This window comes from Sus scrofa, chromosome 3, assembly GCF_054392235.1.
Source record: "Sus scrofa isolate SSC_HxYL_T2T_F1_AM1 chromosome 3, Sscrofa_HxYL_maternal_Yorkshire_Landrace_v2.0, whole genome shotgun sequence".
In the NCBI taxonomy this organism is placed as follows: Eukaryota; Metazoa; Chordata; class Mammalia; order Artiodactyla; family Suidae; genus Sus; species Sus scrofa.
The window spans coordinates 70831649-70850776 of NC_139385.1; the positions used below are offsets into that span (position 1 = coordinate 70831649).

Here is a 19128-nt window from a genome sequence, read left to right on the forward strand (position 1 = left end):
GTCCCTGCTGCCTTCTAGCCCCTCCCCCGCAATGTCCTGTCCCTGAAGGCCTCTTTCTGCACTTGGCCTGTCATCCCCAAGACTCCCCTAACCCTGCTGGCCCTTCAGGGCTCAGTAAAGCCTTCTTTCCTCTAGGGCAGGGTCCACAGGCTTTTTCGGCCAAGGGCCGGATACTGAGTATTTTAGGTTTTGTGGGCGATAGGGTCTCTGTTACAACTACCCAGCCCTGCCTTTTTGGCCTGCAAGCTGCCGTGGCCGCACAAAACCACTAGGTGTGGCCACGTTCCCCAGAACAGGCCTGACAGGTGGCCTGCCTGCGGGCTGCAGTGGGCCACTCTCACGACTTACATAGAGTTTCCCCTATGTGTCCCGCCCTCAACCCTGTGGCTCCTTGCCCTGTGTTGTCACTCTGCATGCACCCATCCATCCTCCCTCAAGTTCTTGAACCCCGTGAGGACAAGGGCAGGGTGTCCTGCCCGCCATTCTCCCAAGCACCCACCTTGTAGGAGGCACTCAGGAATCCCCTTTGTTCTGAACGGATGGATCCAGGTTGAGGTTCGGGAGGCTCCAAGCTGTGAGGGCCACGTTTGACCTGAGAATGTGGCCCAGGGTCAGAGACAGGAAGGGACCTTGTAAAAGAAAAGTGGTTTTCATGTTGGGACTTGAGGACTAAGGGTGATTATCTTCATTTTCCAGAATTACAGTAACATTATATGTAAAGTTTATACATGTAGTCAGGTACATGTGCATTTATAATTTATCTGTGGGAGTTCCCTTGTGGTGCAGCGGGTTAAGATCCGGTGTTGTCACCGCAGCAGCTTGGGTCGCTGCTGTGGCATGGGTTTGATCCCTGCCCAGGAACTTCCACATGCTGCAGATGTAACCAAAAAAATAAACTGAAAATAAAAATTTTATGTGTATATATACACACAGATGTATATATACACAGATGTGTGTGTGTGTATATATATATGTAATATATATTATACATATAAATTTACCTGTAAAGCAGTCTTGCTGAGTGTGTTGCATGTAGATCATGACCAGGCTAAAGGACTGGGAGATGTGACTGGGAGAGAGAGACCCCGGTCCTAGGAAGGTCAGTGCAGGTTAGATGAGGAGGGGGAAGGGTGCCTAGAAGGACCGTGTACCCTGGGAAGTGTGAAGTCTCTGCCCTTCCCCTGGGCCTTGTCCCGGCCCAGCAGTCAGCCAGAAGCAGATCTTTGGCTCTGGGTCTGCCTCTGAGAACTCTGACCCGGGCGCTGGGGTGCAGTAATTTTCACCGCAGTGTTTATTTAGAGACCAGAGAAAGGAAGGGCCTCAGGTTTGGATTGGCGAGGGGAGCAACGTGTGCTCCAGGGCTTCTGTTTGGATTGGCCGGTGCCTTCCAGACAGGCCTGCAAGTCTTCCCAGCTGTGGGAGGTTTGCTTACGCTGGAGGATGTCTTGAATTTGCGAGCCTCAGATCTGAGGCCCCTCCTGGGGTTTGGGACCTGAGCCCCAGATCCCAGCAGTTTCTCCCTTGAGAAGCTGAAGAAATAAGACCTTGAATGTCAGCTCAGGCCCTGGGCAGACCCTCCTGGGAATCCTCAGAATCCAGGTCTCCGTGGAAACAAGGATGTGGGGGCAGGCGAAGGACGAGTTTGAGTTCCCTGGGGAGCTGCTTTTAGGCCTGCCTTTTAGAATTTGAAGGTTAGCTCCCTGCTTCCCTGAGTTGGAGGAAACTTTCAGCCTAGCTGAACAGGAATTAGGGGTGGGGAGCGTTTCTTATTAACCTCTATCCTCTCTGTACCCAGCTTTCTGATCCAACCTCATAATGTGGACAGTGTGAGAAGAAGAAACTAGACTTGGAGTAATTTGTTTCCCCCAGCCTGTCTTCTGCTGGGTAATTTAGGGGAGACTTGGGGTGGGGGGAGGTCCCATGGAGTGTCTGTAACTCCTCTGGACTGCTAAAAGCAGCCTGCAGAATGATGGGGGTCGCAGTTGTGATTAAAGTAGTATCTCTCTCTATCATTTAGGAAGCCCCGTAGTTAAAATAACGTAAGATTAAGGGCCTTACACCAAAGTCAGCTTTGTGAGAGGAGGACATGACCAAAGGCCTGTCGATATTGGTTAAGGAACAAAAAAGTGTGATCCGTGGCTATCTTTAAAATTACTTGTGGTTTTCTTTCTCTTTAAGTTTGCCTGCATTTTCTATATCTTCCCCTACAATCAGCATATCACTGATTTTTTTTCTTGCTTTCTCCAGAAGTCGTTGAAGGTCTTTTTTAAAAGCTTTGTAACAGTCGTACGCACTCATTGTAACCCGAACATCCCTAAGATGTACAAAGGCGAAGGTGATGATGCCCTCTGCCTCACTCCTCCCCGAGGGGGCCATAGGCACAGCTTGATGAGGCTCTAAGCATCCTTTTCCCTCATGTATGTAAAATGGAGATTTGGGTTGGGTTTTTATTTTATTTATTTATTTATTTATTTTGTCTATTTGCCATTTCTTGGGCTGTTTCCCGCGGCATATGGAGGTTCCCAGGCTAGGGGTCGAATCGGAGCCATAGCCGCTGGCCTACAGCGGAGCCACAGCAACTCAGGATCCAAGCCGCGTCTTCGACCTACACCACAGCTTGCGGCAATGCCGGATCCTTAACCTACTGAGCGAGGCCAGGGATCCAACCCGCAACCTCATGGTTCCTAGTCAGATTCGTTAACCACTGAGCCACAACAGAAACTCCTGGGTTGGGTTTTTAAAGGAGAAAGATTTATACAGTCTGACGAGCATCCAGAGTGTGGGTTAGGTTTTAAATTGCCTCATCCTGTCACCTTAGATGGCACCTGGATTGGCTCTCTTTTACTGGAGTACATCATACTCATCACTGCCAGACTGGTGTAGAGTTCAGTCATCCTTTTTCATCCATACATAACATTCCGCACTACATACCATGATTTATCCACCCATGCCCCTATGGGCCAGCCAGGTTTTTCCTAATTGTGGGAGGTTTTTTAGCCACACCCATGGCATATGGAAGTTCCTGGGCCAGAGATGGAATCTGAACCACAGGTGCAACCTAATGCCATAGTTGCAGCAACGCCGGATCCTTAAGCCACTGCCCAGGACTGAGGATCGAACCTTTGCCACTGCAGAGACAACACCGGATCCCTAACCCACCTTGTCACAGTGAGAACTCGGGTTTTTCTCAGTTTTTCCACAGTAAACACTGCTGCGTAAACATACATGGTCTTAAAACGTCGGGCTGGCACTTTTTTTAATCCTGAAAGGCCAAAAGGAAATGAGTTTTAAGTGTTCTGAGATCTCCTGTGAAATCACTTTCCCAAAAGAGAGTGGCAATTTAAACTTCTTATTAATTTTTAAGTGCAGTAAAACATTTTCAGAGAGCATTGGACTGGGAATCCAGAACCCTGTGTTTCAGTCCTGGCTCTGCCGAGTGAGAGTGGGCAAGGATCTCTACGAAATTGAGTTCACACTGAGAATAACATTCTCATGTGGGACTGCTGGGGGATTCTAGAGGTCTGCCAAGTCCTTCCGAACCCAGGAGTTTTATGGTCATGTGTTGATGGGCCATCCTCAGGTATGTCCATTTCTTTCTTCAGATTAATCCTCAGAGGAATTCCAGGCTCTGGAAAGGCCATGCATCTCTGAAGAAGACAGAGATTACTGGAGGGGGCCTGGAGCCTCATTTGATTATACCTCTGAGCCCAGAGCCAGGGACTGTGCTGTGCTAGCAGCAATTTCTCAGAGCACCAAAGGGACTTAGTAAGCTGTTTCTCAAAGATTTCTAGGGTTTCACTCCAGACTAAAAGGATTTTTTTGGCCACTTGCATAGCATGCAGAAATTCCCAGGCCAGGGATCAAACCCATGCCATAGCAATGACACTGCTGAATCCTTAACTGCTAGGTCACCAGGAAACTCAAAAGTTCTCCTTTCATTTAGTTGAATAGAACATGAGATAGGCAGAAGCTACACTCAGCCCCGGGCCAAGGTAGCAGTGATGCTGAAGTTGCCTTGCTCACCTCCCACTCTCCACTCTGCCCCCAGGTGTGCCGGCATGTGAAAAATGGAGACATTCTCCTCCTGAACCGACAGCCCACCCTGCACCGGCCCTCCATCCAGGCGCATCGTGCCCGCATCCTGCCCGAGGAAAAGGTCCTGCGGCTCCACTATGCCAACTGCAAGGCCTACAATGCTGACTTTGATGGAGACGAGATGAACGCCCACTTCCCCCAGAGTGAACTGGGCCGGGCCGAGGCCTACGTCCTGGCTTGCACAGACCAACAGTACCTTGTGCCCAAGGTGGGTCTGACCTTGAGGTGGTTCCACGTCATCGCCAGCATAGCTTGGTAATTTGGGTCCAGGCCCTCACCATCTTCCGGAGTCAGTGGGTATCTCCAGAGCAGGGGCGCATGGAACAGAGGGTCTTGGCTTCTTCCAGGTGGGGTCTTCAGCCCTCTGGTATGCTTAGGGGCAGGAAAGGTTTCTCTCTTGCTCCATCTTAAGATGCCAAGAGAGAGGTTGTAGCAGTCCTCTCAGAAAGCTGAGTTTAGTAGCTGCATCGTAGGTCTTGTCTTCCAGACTGTTTGGATTCTATAACATTGCGCCTCTGGCAAGCATTAGCATCCCAACTGTGACGGTCCCTAAGGTCCAGAGATGACCTTGATCGTTTTGCGTTTGGACACGCAGGAGTCTTAAGAGACAGCTTACCTCCAAGAGTGCAGATAAAATTCCCCTCCCGCCCATGAGGAATCTCCTCTGGAATCCCTTCCCTCGTTTGCAGCAGAGTGATTCAGTTACCCCTCATTCATTTGGGTTGCAGTGCAGCATATACAAGACTGGGTAGTAATAACAGTAAAGAACTATGGCTGCCATTTGCCAAGCACTTTCTCAGTGCCAGGCTCTGTACAGGGCACCTTGGAGGCCTCTCTTTGATGCTCCCCACAGTCCATGGCATAGGTGCTGCCAACATCCACATTTACTCATGGAGAAATGGGCCAACTTGCCCAAGGGCACAGAGCCAAGGAGGAAGGGCCAGCAGCACCCAGATCCTTGTGGCTTTTGTTTTTTCCCCTGTGCGAGCCCTGCTACCCTTCCGTAGAAGAGGTGGAGACCTCTACACCAGAGGCTGCCCCAAGATGCACAGCATCTGTTAACAACATCTCCTCCTGGGAACATCTCTTCCCCTGTCAGTCCCACCTCGGGGATCAGGCATCAGGCCAGAGTCCTGGCATCCCAGTCTCTTTCCTACCAGATGCACCACTCTGGCTTTGTACTGGATCCTGTTTTTATTTTATTTTATTTTGCTTTTTAGGGCTGTACCCACACATTTGGAAGTTCCCAGGCTAGGGGTCGAGTCAGGGCTGCAGCTGCTGGCCTACACCACAGCCATAGCAATGCCAGATCTGAGCCGAGTCTGCTGTGCTGGACTCACAGCAACACCAGATCTCTGACCCACTGAGCAAGGCCAGGAATTGAACCTGCATCCTCATGGATCCTAGTCGGGTTCGCTTCCCCTGAGCCACAGTGGGAACTCCCTGGATCCCATTATTTGACTGCAGCTTTCTCTCCCATCTCTGCTAACCTCAGCTGGTGGTTGATTAGTGAAGGGGCTGACAGTAGGCAGGAGGGGTTATGGGCCCACTCATCTCCCCCAGAAATTATAAGGAATAATTTGATCAATTTTGGTATTCATTTTACTAATAATTAGGAATTCCCTGGTGGCTTAGGTTAAGGATCCAACATTGTCAACTGCTGTGGCTCAGGTAACTGCTGTGGTGTGGGTTCAATCCTTGGCCCGGGAACTTCTGTGTACCACTGGTACAGCCAAAAAACAATTTTTTTTACTATAATTAGAAGAAATAATTAGAAGGAAGTGATTTGACTAATTTGAAAATTGGTCTTTGGTAGGTGTGATGGCAATAAAAGCCACCATCCACTGAGCATCCCGTGCCTCAGGCACTGCTCTGAGCAGTTTGTAAACATCCTCTCACTCAGTCTTCCTAAGAGCCTTAGAAGTATGGTGCAATTTTTAGATGAGGAAACACAGGTGACTTGCCAGCCAGGGCTGAGGCCAGGATGGGAACCCAAGAGCTGTGACCCCCAAGTCTGTGTGCTCAGCCTTGTGTGTTCTCAGCCCCCTTGACAGGCAGGGCTGGGGCTGGGTGAGGACAGGTGGCAGTAAGTGGCTCCCCGGGCTGAAGTGCTTTCAGGCTCTCTAAAGACAGTGTCACATGTCACCCCAGGGACACTAGCATCAGTTGGTGTGTTTTTTGCTGGCAGAGTGACCCCTGGAGCTGGGCTACTTTGAAGTTCTCAGACCAGTGAACTTGAATGTCCTGTACTTAATTTCGATTAAATAGGTAGCAAAGGGGACTTGATGTTTGCACCATGTCCTGCCAAGGGCTGGCCCATTTAAATCCAAATGCCCCTCATCGCATGCTCTCCTGCCTGTAAGTTTTAGGTCAGGTGACAGGCAGAGCACAGGTATATAAGCTTAAGTCAGTAAACTAGTTTCTTTAAAAAAACAAAAACAAAACAAAACAAAAAAACAACTTTTGGGGGCTAACAGGAGGGTTTGCTTTACTTTCATTTTCTTTTGTCAGAGGTAAGGAGCTTTTGATTCTCAATAAAGTCTGATAGTCCTCAGCGTAAATACCAAGAGGTAAAATCCTTATTTTTGCTAATGGTTGTGAAAATTACCTCAGACATATACTTTGGTGGCAAAGTCTGAAAAGGACAAGAGTTGGTTTTCCTAAACTAGGAAAATGGCGTTTTCTGGTAATTTTTCTTGGTGTATCTTTATTTCCCTTTGTTTCCATTTCTCTTGGTTCATTAGTCCACTTCTCTGGTTCCAGCTTCTCTTCCTTGACTAATCATAGTACCCAATTTAAGTTAATTTTATTGCTGGTTGTATGGATTTAATAGAGTTGTGGGTTGTTTTCTTACTTAAAGTAAGAGGTGAATGGAACTTCATTTGTTTCTTTTCCAAGAAAATAGTTCCACTTTTCATTTACATATTGCTTTGTGGGTTTGTTTTTTTTTTCCTTCTGTTTGTTGTATTTACTGAGGGCCAAAGCTTTGTGCAAGTTTGTTTTTTTTTTAACAAGTCTCAAGACACAGTATCCTGACTTTGACGTAGTCAGCTAGAAAATGCAAGTCACGGAATACTCTAAATAAGCATCCTGACCAAAAACATCAATTATAATGTCATTTTACTGTGATATTAAGTGGAATAGGATAGCTGACAATTATCTGGGTTTTTGATTCAGAGCTGGTCTTTCTGATCCCAAGCAGATTTGGGGAATTCAGAATTATAAGTGGACCCTTTGTAAATTGCTTTAATCAGCATCCCTCCCTCAAATTCATGATTATTGCATTGAAAGCAATTTAGCTGTTAAAGTAATTTTCTAGTCATGGAAAAATCTGGATGGAGGGAGAAGGCGCTGACTAGACCCCGTAACTTGTAATTATGTTCTTTAAGGGAGGAAAACAAAAGGGAAAATCTATATAATCTGTATCACAGTCCCCAAAGACTGTGGGATAAAGTCAGATCCCTAATACTGTTTTGAATTTCTCCCCTAAGCAAAAATAAGACCTTGTCTTTGGAACAAGATGCAGAGTATAGTTTTGTTTTGTTTTTTTTTAATTTATGTTCATAACTCAGTCTTCAGAGAGGGCTGCATGCACCACCCAAACTTGCCTTCCGTCTGCAGCATTTATTCAGCTCACCTGTAATAATTATCTTTGCGTTTACACAAAGCCCATTGCTATGGTATTTGGGCTGTTTGACAGGCATTCCTTTCAGCCTTCGACTTAGTGCATGTGATTAACTTGCCGGCACTTCTCCATGGCTGCATTTGTGAGTTCCTTAGTTAGGGAACACAGCCGTAATATTGGATAGTATTTAACTGATAAGCAAAGGATGGCAATCTTTAGATCCAAGGCACAAATTTTTCTCAAGTTCCTGTAAACATAGAAAAGTTTGCACAAACAACTTCTTACCAACTGTCAGTGAGCGAGGCTGTTTTTACTTTAGTGTGCCTTATGGTGCCATGAATGCAGACCTACAGGTTAGGTGCCAGAGACCAGAGATCAGAAAGGCTGTGTGAAGTGGCAGATGAAGTGAATGTACCCATGCAAACGGGGGTTTTTGTAAAAGCCCTTGTTTGGGGGCATCTGCCGTGAGCGCGTCCTAGGACTGTATTCTTGCATTCTTCCCTCCTTCGGTCATGCACATCAAAGCCCTCTCGGGACCCTCTTGAGGAACCTCTGCCTGGAGCCCTCCCTCCCTGCACTGGCCAACTCTGAGTCACCCCTCAGGCCTGGCTGCAGTACCGCCCCTTTGAGAGACCATTCCTGCCCATGTCCACACCCCACATCTCTGTGATGACCCATCCTTTTCTTTTCCTCCATGGTGCTTAAACGTCTTTATGATGAGGTGTTTATCCAGTCATTTGTTTACTGCCTCGCTCTTCCTGCTGGAGTGCATTGAAGATATCACCCAGTGCCTTGGCGTGCAGTGGGCTCTCAATAAATATTTGTTGAATGGATGACTGATTTAGAGAAGAACCAGGTCAGAAATGTGTGAAAAATACCACAGCATAAAACCAAAATATAAAAACAGGAACACAGCTAACGGCAGCCAGACCAAATTGATGCATAAATGCCAGAAATATGCCAGAGTAACTAGAAGCAGATGGGATTATGGAGAAAGGGCTAGCAGGCCTGGATGCGTTTGAAGCAGCTTTGATACAGACCAGTGGGCAGAAGGCAAAGGTGGAAGCAGGTCAGGAAGCCCTGGTCATGTGCTCTGGGAGGCACTTTGCTCTCAAGACAGGAGGCCCAAGCGCCCGCCTGGTGCAGCTGTGAGGCAGGACAGAACTGGGATATGGGCGGGGGGGCGCTATCGTGATTAGGAATTAGAATGCGACTTAGATTTTTTTTCTTTGTTCCTCTCTTTTCTATTTTGGTTTGTAGGATGGCCAACCACTGGCAGGGTTGATCCAAGATCACATGGTTTCAGGGGCAAACATGACCATCCGAGGCTGCTTTTTCACTCGGGAGCAGTATATGGAGCTGGTGTACCGGGGACTCACAGACAAAGTAGGGCGCGTGAAGCTCTTTCCTCCCGCCATCCTGAAGCCCTTTCCACTGTGGACAGGAAAGCAGGTAATGGGGAGAAAACAAATGGTGGCAATAAAAAAAAAGGAATTAAAAGGTTCCGTTTCACTCAGTGAAAAGGTTCCGTTCCTGGGAGAGCCCAGGCCAAAAGGAGAGAAATGGCTAATCAAACAGTAGTCTGACGTTCTCTTTGATAGGGTTTTTGGATGTGGATGGTTTCAAGGGGTTGTCTACTAAGCATGGGCTGCATAGTTTCTGTCCCTCACTTCTCTCTTTAACTTGATGTCCTCGAAATCCAGATAATGGTAGTAATTGGCAGTGGTGCTGGGTGGTAGCAGTAGTTATATTTGTTGGGAGCACTTCAAATGTGGTATCTTACTTGGGAGTTCCCGTTGTGGCCCAGCAGATTAAGAACCTGACATAGTGTCCGAGACATTGCGGGTTTGATCCCTGGCCTCGCTCAGTGGGTTAAGCATCTGGTGTTGCTGCAAGCCACAGTACAGGTCATAGATGCAGCTCAGATCTGTCATGGCTGTGGCTGTGGTATTCGTCTGCAGCTGTAGCTCCTGTTCGACCCCTAGCCTGGAAACTTCCATATGCCACAGGTGAAGCCCTAAAAAGCAGAAAACAAAACAAAACCAAATAGGGCTACTATGAACATCCTTGTGTGTGTCTTTTGTTGAACATATGTATGCATCTTAAGGGGCGAATACCAAGAAATCAAATTGCCGAGTCTTAAATCTATCTTCAACTGTAATTGTTCAGTACAGTTTTCCAGTTGCAGCTTGCATCTCTACCTGCAGGGCATGAAAGTTTGGGTCTCTCCGTGTTCTCAGCAGAGCTTTGTATTATTGTCTCATTGTGCTTGGGTGTTTTTGTTTTATCCCATCTGTGTCGTTTCAGCCTTTGAAATGGGTGTGTAGTGGCATCTTATTGTGGTTTTAATTTGCCTTCCCTTAATGACAAGTGAGATTGAGCACCTCTTCGTATCCTTAGGGTCCCTGGGATCTCATCTTTTGGGAAGTGCCTGCTCAAGTATTGGGCTTGTTTCTATTCTATGCCATTTTCTTATCCTTAGGTAAGAGTTTTAGAAACATATTGTAGGGCTGAGTCCATTGCCAGATTATAGTGTTACGAATACCATCTATTTGTTGGCTAGCCTTTTCCCCCTTAATGCTGTTTTCTAATGATCAGAAATTCTTTTAATTTATGTAAAATAATTCACCAGGCTTTGCCTTTTATGGCTAGTCCTGTATAAAAATTATTTGCGCCAAGGTCATTAAGATATTTACGTTATTGTTAAGTTGCTTTATTGTTTTACCTTTCATACTTAGATCTGCTCTCTGCCTGGAGTTGATTTTTGTGGGTATTGTTGATGTCAGGATTCATTTTTTTTCCTATATGACTATCCAGCTGATACAACCTCATTTGTTGAAAAGATTGTCCTCTTTCTATTGCTCTTTAGTCTCTCTTGTGTCGTAAATCAACTGATTGGTATATGTGTGGGTCTTTTGTGGGGGTTTTGTTTTTTTGATCTTTTTTTTCTTTTTTCTGTGTTTTTTTAATGTTTATTATAGTTGATTTACAGTGTTCTTTCAATTTCTCTACAGCAAAGCGACCCAGTTATATATGCATATACATTCTTCTTTTCGTATTATTTTCTATCATGTTCTCTCACAAGTGATTAGATATAGTTCCCTGTGCTATACGGCAGGACCTCATTGCTTATCCATTTCAAATGCAATAGTTTGCATCTACTAACCCCAAACTCCCAGGCCATCCCACTCCCTCCCCCTTCCCCTTGGCAACCACAAGTCTGTTCTCTCTGTCCAAGTCTTTGTTTCTGTTTTGTAGATAAGCTCATTTGTGCCATATTTTATTCCCCATACAAGTGATATCATATGGTATTTGTCTTTCTCTTTCTGAATGATTTCACTTAGTGCAAGAATGTCTAGTTGCATCCATGTTGGCTGCAGATGGCACTATTTTGTTCCTTTTTATGGCTGAGTGGTATTCTATTGTATATATGTACCACATCTTAATCCATTCATCTGTCAGTGGACATTTAGGTTGTTTCTATGTCTTGGCTATTGTGAATAGTGCTGCAGTGAACATCGGGGTAGATGTATCTTTCTGAATGAAAGTTTTGTCCAGATAGATGCCCAGGAGTGAGATTTCTAGGTCATATGGTAGTTCTATATTTAGTTTTCTCCATACTGTTTTCCATAGTGGTTGTACCAATTTACATTTCCACCAACAGTGTAGGAGGGGATTCCCTTTTCTCCACACCGTCTCCAGCATTTGTTATTTGTAGACTTATTCATAATAGCCATTCTGACTGGTGTGAGGTGGTACCTCATTGTAGTTTTGATTTGCATTTCTCTAATAGTGATGTTGAGTGTTTTTTTCATGTGCCTGTTGGCCATCCATATGTCTTCTTTGGATAAGTGTCTATTCAGGGCTTCTGCCCATTTTTCAATGGTTTTGTTTTTTTGTTTTTTTTTTTTTGTTTTTTTTTTTTTTTGCTGTTGAGTTGTAAGAGTTGTTAGGTATATTTTGGAGATTAAGCCCTTTACTTGGTTGCATCATTCGCAGCTATTTTCTCTCATTCTGTAGGTTGTCTTTTTGTTGTGGTTCTTTTTTATGGCTTCCTTTGCTGTGCAAAAGCTTATAAGTTTGATTTTGTCCCAATTTTTATTTTTGTTTTTAATTGTATTGCCTTGGGTGACTGGCCTCAGAAAACGTTTGTGCAATATATGTCAGAAAATGTTTTGCCTGTGTTCTCTTCTAGGAATTTTATGGTGTCTTGTCTTATATTTAAGTCTTTCAGCCATTTTGAGTTTATTTTTTTGCATGGTGTGAGGGTGTGTTCTAGTTTCAATGATTTGCATGCAGCTGTCCAGTTTTCCCAGCAGCACTTGCTGAAGAGACTGTCTTTTTCCCATTTTATATTCTTGCCGCCTTTGTCAAAGATTACTTGACCATGGGTTTCTGGGTTTATTTCTGGGTTCTCTGTACTGTTCCATTGGTCTGTATGTCTGTGTACCAGTATCCCACCATCTTGATTGCTGTAGCTTTGTAATATTGTCTGAAGTCTGGGAAAGTTATGCCTCCTGCTTGTTTTGTTTTTTTTTTTTTTTTTTTTTCTTCTTAGGATTGCTTTGTCAATTCTGGGTTTCTTATAGTTGCATATAAATTTTTGGATTGTTTGTTCTAGTTCTGTGTAAAATGTCCTGAGTAATTTGATAGGGATTGCATTAAATCTGTAGATTGCTTTGGGTAGTATGGCCATTTTAACAATATTAATTCTTCCAACCCAGGAGCATGGAATATCTTTCCATTTCTTTGAATCCTCTTTAATTTCCTTGATTGATGTTTTAGAGTTCTCAGCATATAAGTCTTTCACCTCCTTGGTCAGGTTTACTCCTAAATTTTTATTTTTGATAGTAAAAGTCTCCAGCTTTGCTCTTTTGCCTTAACATTCTTGGCCATGTGAATTTCCATATAATTTGAAAGTCGTCTCCTAAATCTCTGCAAAAACATATCTGCAAGGAATTTTATTGAGATTAAATTGCATCTGTAGATCCCTTCAGGGAGAAAGGACATGTTTCCAGTATTGAATCTTCCAAATTATGAATACAGTATCCCTTTAGTGACATAAAAGTCTTGGTCCATCTTTCATTAGATTTCATTCCTAGGGACTGCTATTACAGATGATGATATTTATCAAATTTCCTAATTGTTTATGGTTGGTATATAGAAATACAATTAATTTTTGTATATTGGTCTTGTATTCAGCAACCTTCCTGATTTCATTTATTAGATCTTTGCCCTTTAAATACTTTATTCATTATAGAAGTGATGTCTAAGTTTTTCACTAAACGAAAAAGAGAGTGATATGAAAGGAAAAAGGAAAAATTTCCTCTCCCTCTAGTCCCACTCTTCATGTACATGCATACTCTTGTAGAAAATAAATAAAGATGGAATTGTGTTATCCCTGCTCAGGAGAACTGTGAACCATTGATTAAATTTGACATTCAGTTTTTGAGCTTGGATTTAAAACCAACCGTTGATATTCTGGTGCCTGAGGCATACGTTTTCTTCATCCTCAGGCACATAGATCCCAGCTTTAGTGGGTCTGTAGAATGGCTTTAAATGAGCCATCAGGTCCTCCAAAGGGAGTTCTACTCTTTCAGGCTTTTTTATTTTTTTTAATTTTTCTTTTTTTTTATTACTCAAATGAATTTATCACATCTGTACTTATATAATGATCATAACAATCCAATTTCACAGGCTTTTTCAATTTGTATTTTTAATTTGAACCACCCTGACATACTCCATATATGGCAGGAAGTTTAACTGTTTTCATGTGCTAGGTTGACAGAACCTTTCCTGTAATTGCTCTGTGATATATTTAGGTCACTTAATGATGTATTGTGGCATTTATTCTGTGTCCCTTTGTATAGACTGACTTTGTTCTTCTTAGCCCATTCTGTTCTACCCAATAATAGGGACATACTGTAGTTGATTTAGCTATCTCTCTATTGGCAGGCATTTAGGCTGTTACCTGGTTTTTACTATCCTGAGTAGTGTGCTGTGGTGGACACGCAACTTATATCTGTTCTAGTGTACTTGCACTGGTATATATTTTTAACAGATTCTTAGAATCGTGATTGCTGGGTTAAAGGATATACACATTTCAAAACAGTTTATAAAAAGAAACCCATTCAATTTTTAGAACATTTTAAAAAGTTTAATACAAGCCTCATATAAATAATTTAAGTAATAATAAGTAATGAATTTTCATTCTTAGAGGTTTTGCCATCCTTCACAGTATGAGAATATTGCAGATGATCTTTTCTCCCTAGCATACTTTATGCCTAGGAAGTAAATTATACACTTCTAGAATATTAGTGCAGAAAGAAGAGACCTCAAATCACCCTGTCTGGTATCCCTTTTTTTTTTTTTTTAAATTGAGGTATAATTTATATTTAACATAAAATTTACCATTTTTAGTCAGTGTCTGATCCAGTGATTTTTTTAGTGTATTCTCTGTGTTGTAAAACCACCAGTACTGTTTAATTTCAGAACATTTCCATAACCCCCCCAAAAAAACCCTGTATCTATTAGCAGTCAGCCCTAATTCCTCCCTCCCCACCCCCTGGCAATCACAATGTGTTCTCATTGATGTGTCTGTTTTGGACATTTCATAGAAATGGTATCATACAGTAGGAACCATTTTTTTTTTTTTCTTTTTGCATTTTCTTGAGCCACTCCCGTGGCATATGGAGGTTCCCAGGCTAGGGGTCCAATCGAAGCTGCAGCCACTGGCCTACCCCAGAGCCACAGCAACACAGGATCCGAGCCGCATCTGTGACCCACACCATAATGCCAGATCCTTAGCCCAGTGAGCAAGGCCAGGGATCGAACCCACAACCTCATGGTTCCTGGTCGGATTCGTTAACCACTGCGCCGCAACGGGAACTCCCAGTAGGAACCCTTTTGTGGCCTGTTTCTTTTACTTAACATGTTTCAAGATTCAGCCATGTGATAGCATGAACAATACCTCATTCCTTTTCATGGCTGAATAATATTCCATTGTTTGGCTCTACCACATTTTGTTTATTTATTTGCCAGCTGATAAATGGATAATTTGGCTTGTTTCTGCTTTTTGGCTGTTACAAATAAGGCTGCAGTGAGAATGCGTGCACTAGTTTTTATAGGAAGTGTACTTTCACTTCTCTTGAATACGTAGCTAAAAGCGAAATTGCTGGGTCATGTGGTAATTCTGTGTTTAACTTTTTTTGAAGAACTGCCAGACTTCCAAAAGCAGCTGTACAATTTTACATTACCACCAGCAATGTATGAGGGTTCCAGTTTCTCCACATTCACACCAACACTTATTTTTCTTTCATTTTTTTAAATGACCATGTTAGTGTGAAGTGGGGTTCACAGTAGTTTGCATTTGCATTTCCCTTATGATTAATAATATTGAGCATCATTTCATGTGCTTTTGGTCATTTGTCATATCTTCTTTAGAGATATGTCTGTTCAAGCCCTTTGCTTATTTATTGTGTTGTTTGTCTTTCTTCTGTTTAGTTCTAACACTTCTTTATATGTTCTGTCTATTAGATCCATGACACATATATGATACGCAGATGTTTTCTCCCATTGTATGGGTTGGCTTTTTTCACTTTCTTGATAGCGTTCTTTGACACACAAATGTTTTTAATTTTGATAAAATTCTATTTATTGATTTTTTTTTTTCTTTTGTTGTATGTGCTTTTGGCATCATATCTAAGAGGCTGTTCCCTAAACCAGGGTCACAGAGATTTACGGCTGTGTTTCCATCCAAGAGTTATATGGTTTTAGCCCTCCAGTTAGATCTTCAATCCATTTTGAGTTAATTTTTCCACATGGTATGAGGTAGGGGTCCAGCTTCATTCTTTTGCCAGTGGATATACAGTTATCCCAGTACCATTTGTTGACAAGACTATTCTTTTCCCATTGAATGTTCTTAGCACCCTTGTTAAAAATCAATTAAACCACAAATGTATGGATTCAGTTTCGACTCTCATTTCTCTGCCACTGATCGGTATGTCTATCTTTATGCCAATATCATATCCTAATTACTGTAGCTTTGTAGAAAGTTTTAAAGTCTGGAAATGTGAGTCCTCTGCATTTGGAGGACTCCAGCTTTGTTCTTTTTCAAGACTGTTTTGGCTATTTGGGGTCCCTTGCATTATTCCCAGATGAATTTTAGGGCCAGCTTGTCATTTATGCAAAACTGGCAGTTGGAATTTTAATAGAGATGGAATCTGTGGATTGATGGGGGGGGGGTTATTGCCATCTTAACAGTATCATCTTCCAGTTCATGATGTCCTTCCATTTACTTAGATCTTCTTTAATTTCTTTCAATAAATAGTATGTTACTGTTTGCTCGCTTACAAGTTTTACCTTTCTTTGTTTAAATTTATTCCTGAGTATTTTATTCTTTTTTTTGGGGGGGGGGCCTTTTCAGGGCCACACTTGCAGCATGGAGGTTCCCAGGCTAGGGGTCTAATCAGAGCTGTAGCCGCCGGCCTACACCACAGCCACAGCAACATCAGATCCGATCTGTGTCTGTGACCTACACCACAGCCCATGGCAACGCCAGATCCTTAACCCACCAAGTGAAGCCAGGGATTGAACCCACGACTTCATGGTTCCTAGTCAGATTTGCTTCTGCTGAGCCATGACAGGAACGCTCCCTGAGTATTTTATTCTTTGTGATGCTATTGTACATGGAGTTTTCCTCCTTTCATTTTCAGATCGTTCATTGTATGGAAGCACAGTTGAATTTTGAATGTTGATCTCATGTCCTTCTGCCTCACTGAAGTCATTTTCTAGCTCTAATAATTTTTTGTGGATTCCTTGAGGTTCTCTCTGCATGAGGTTGTGTCAGCTGCAGTTAGAGGTCATTTTCCTTCTTACTGTCCAATCTGGAAGCCGTTTATTCTTTCCAGGCCTGATGCCCCAGCTGGAGTCCCTAGAATGTTGTTGAATGGAAGTGACAAGAGCACACGCTCTTTTCTTGTTTCTGACCTTAGGCAGAAAGCGTCGCCTTTGATGGTAGCTGTAGGTTTTCCATCAACACTTCCCCGTTATTAGCTTGATGATGTTCCCTTCTATTAATGGGCTGTTCGGTATTTTTATCATGAAAGTGTGTTGAGATTGTCAGATGCTTTTTCTGCTCCCTTGATTTTACAGACGAGGTGACAGGTCACATCCTCCATCCTTAGTTGGTTGGATATGTATGTTTTTGTTACCTTTCTCTCAGGGTTTCCATTCCTGACCATGCCCAGCTGGTGGTCTGCGCTGTGCATTGTGGCACTGTGGTTGAAGGCCACTGGTGGTCAGCATCCCAGGAAAGTCACCCCCCTCTCCTGGCAGTGCCGACCTTGTGAAGGACGAGGGCGGTCGTTTTCTGTTGAGATAACAAAGAGATGCTGTTGTCAGTTTTCCCCCAGCTTCTGGTGCACATTCATGAAAAGGCAGCTGCTCTCATAACTGCCCTGATCCCATAGAGACGCTGCTTTGGGGGGCCTTCAACAGCCACACAAAGAGCTGTTGAAGCCAGCTGATGGCTCCCAGCCCTCCTCAGCCCTGGTAGCCTGTTAGACCAGGCTGCCTGCCCCAGCCTGCTGTGTCTTTGGGAATGCGTGCTCTTGGCCTCTCTGGAGCTGACACATGGTTATCTCTCCCCCCACCCCCACCCCTGAAAGGGTTTTCTGTGGAGCAGTTGCTTGTTAGAGAGCAGTTGCCTCTCTCTGGGGGCCTCCTATGGCCTCCCGTTAGCAGCTGCGTGTGGAATGGGCAGCCATATTGATGGGCCCAGCTGGGCAAGGGAAGGAATCCCTAGCCTTTCAGAAGCCATAATTAATCCCAGTCAACAAAATTGATTTCCGAAGTTCCTGCTGTGGCCCAGCAGGTTAAGAACCCGGCATAATGTCTGTGAGGATGCAAGTTCGATCCCTGGTCTTGGCGTGGTGTAGGTCACTGACGTGGCTCAGATACTGAGTTGCTGTGGTGTAGGCCAGCAGCTGCAACTCCAATTTGACCCCTAGTGTGGAAACTTCGGTATACCATGGGTGCAGCCGTAAAAAGGAAAACAATATATATTAGCTCTATAAACAATATATATTAGCTCTGTAAAACAATATATATTAGCATAGTTCTAATATATATATTAGAACTGTGCGGGAGCCATGGGGCGGCCAGGTGGTCACATCACCAGGGTGCCCTGTGCTGTGCTCCATACGGAGACTCTGTCCCATGGTGCTCCCTGCTCGGCTGGTTTTAATAACTACTTCTAAAGTACCAGTCCTTCTTGTCATTGTCGGGAGGCTTATTCTCTGTGGTATGTATGTATGTGTTATATATGTATTTTTGGCCTCGCGTGTGGCACTCCTTGCACCACAGCAGTGACCCGAGCCACAGCAGTGACAATGCCAGATCTTTTCTGGGTCACCAGGGAACTCTCTTTGCAGCATTTATTTAGTCTCACTGTCCAGACTAGGAATGTATCTGGAGCAAGTGATCCTGTTAAAACTTAAATCAGTGTGTCACTCCTGTGATCATAACTTTCCTTCTTACCCTAAACTGAAAGCCTCTGCCTGAACCATGCGCTCCTGTTTTTCCCCTTTCTTTTTGTCTTTTTAGGGCTGCACCCGCGGCATATCGAAGTTCCCAGGCTAGGGGTCACATTGGAGCTGCAGGTTCTGGCCTACGCCACAGCCACAGCAACTCCAGATCCTTAACCCACTGAGTGAAGCCAGGGATCAAACCTGTGTCATCATGGTTACTGGTTGGGTTCTTAACCTGCTGAGCCACAATGGGAACCATGTGCTGTAATCTCTGTGGGGCTCTGTCCTCTTTTGGCGAGGCTTTCCCTGCCTGTCTTATTTAAAATACCAAAGACTCTCTCCCCCTGCTCTACTCTGGGTCTTCCTTCCCCGATTTATTTTCCTCCACAGTTTGGCTCTCCTCAAGATGGAGGCTCCGCTGAGGGCAGAGCCTGTTGTGGTCACTTCTCCCCCAGCACCTACCCGGCTCATGGTAAGCACTCGATAGAGCTCAATAACTGCTGAGTGAACGAATGCATCTTCTCTGTATCCTACAAAGGAGCAGTGCTAAGGCCTGGACAGCATTGCCCACAGTCCACAGACACTGGAACACTCCCTTGTCCCCGCGGCTTCGCTGCAGGCCAAGCCCAATTCTCATTTGGATGCCTCGGGCCTGCTCTGTGAAGCTCTTCAGAGGGAAAACTCTGGGTTCTTCATCTTTGCATCCTTTCTTCTCTGGCGCCCTGGCAAGTCAGAGCTGTTCTGTGGGAGGATGTTCCTGACTATGCGTGATCATTGTCGCCTGCTTTGAGGTGGCCTGAAAAGGAAGGAGGCCTCTGACATCCTGTCAGGGCCTGACGTGGCAGCTGCCTTTCCCTGGCAGAGGGCAGCATCTCTCTC

At 44.3% G+C, this 19128-nt stretch overlaps 1 protein-coding gene across 1 annotated transcript in view; it reads left to right on the top strand.

The window, feature by feature from the left end:
- Positions 1-19128, top strand: part of POLR1A (RNA polymerase I subunit A) — a 79009-nt gene that overhangs the window by 29703 nt on the left and 30178 nt on the right. The window contains exons 13-14 of the mRNA XM_005662406.4: positions 4049-4303; positions 8981-9172. Of these exons, the coding sequence (XP_005662463.3) occupies positions 4049-4303; positions 8981-9172 (447 nt within the window). The remainder of the gene's footprint in view (positions 1-4048; positions 4304-8980; positions 9173-19128) is intronic.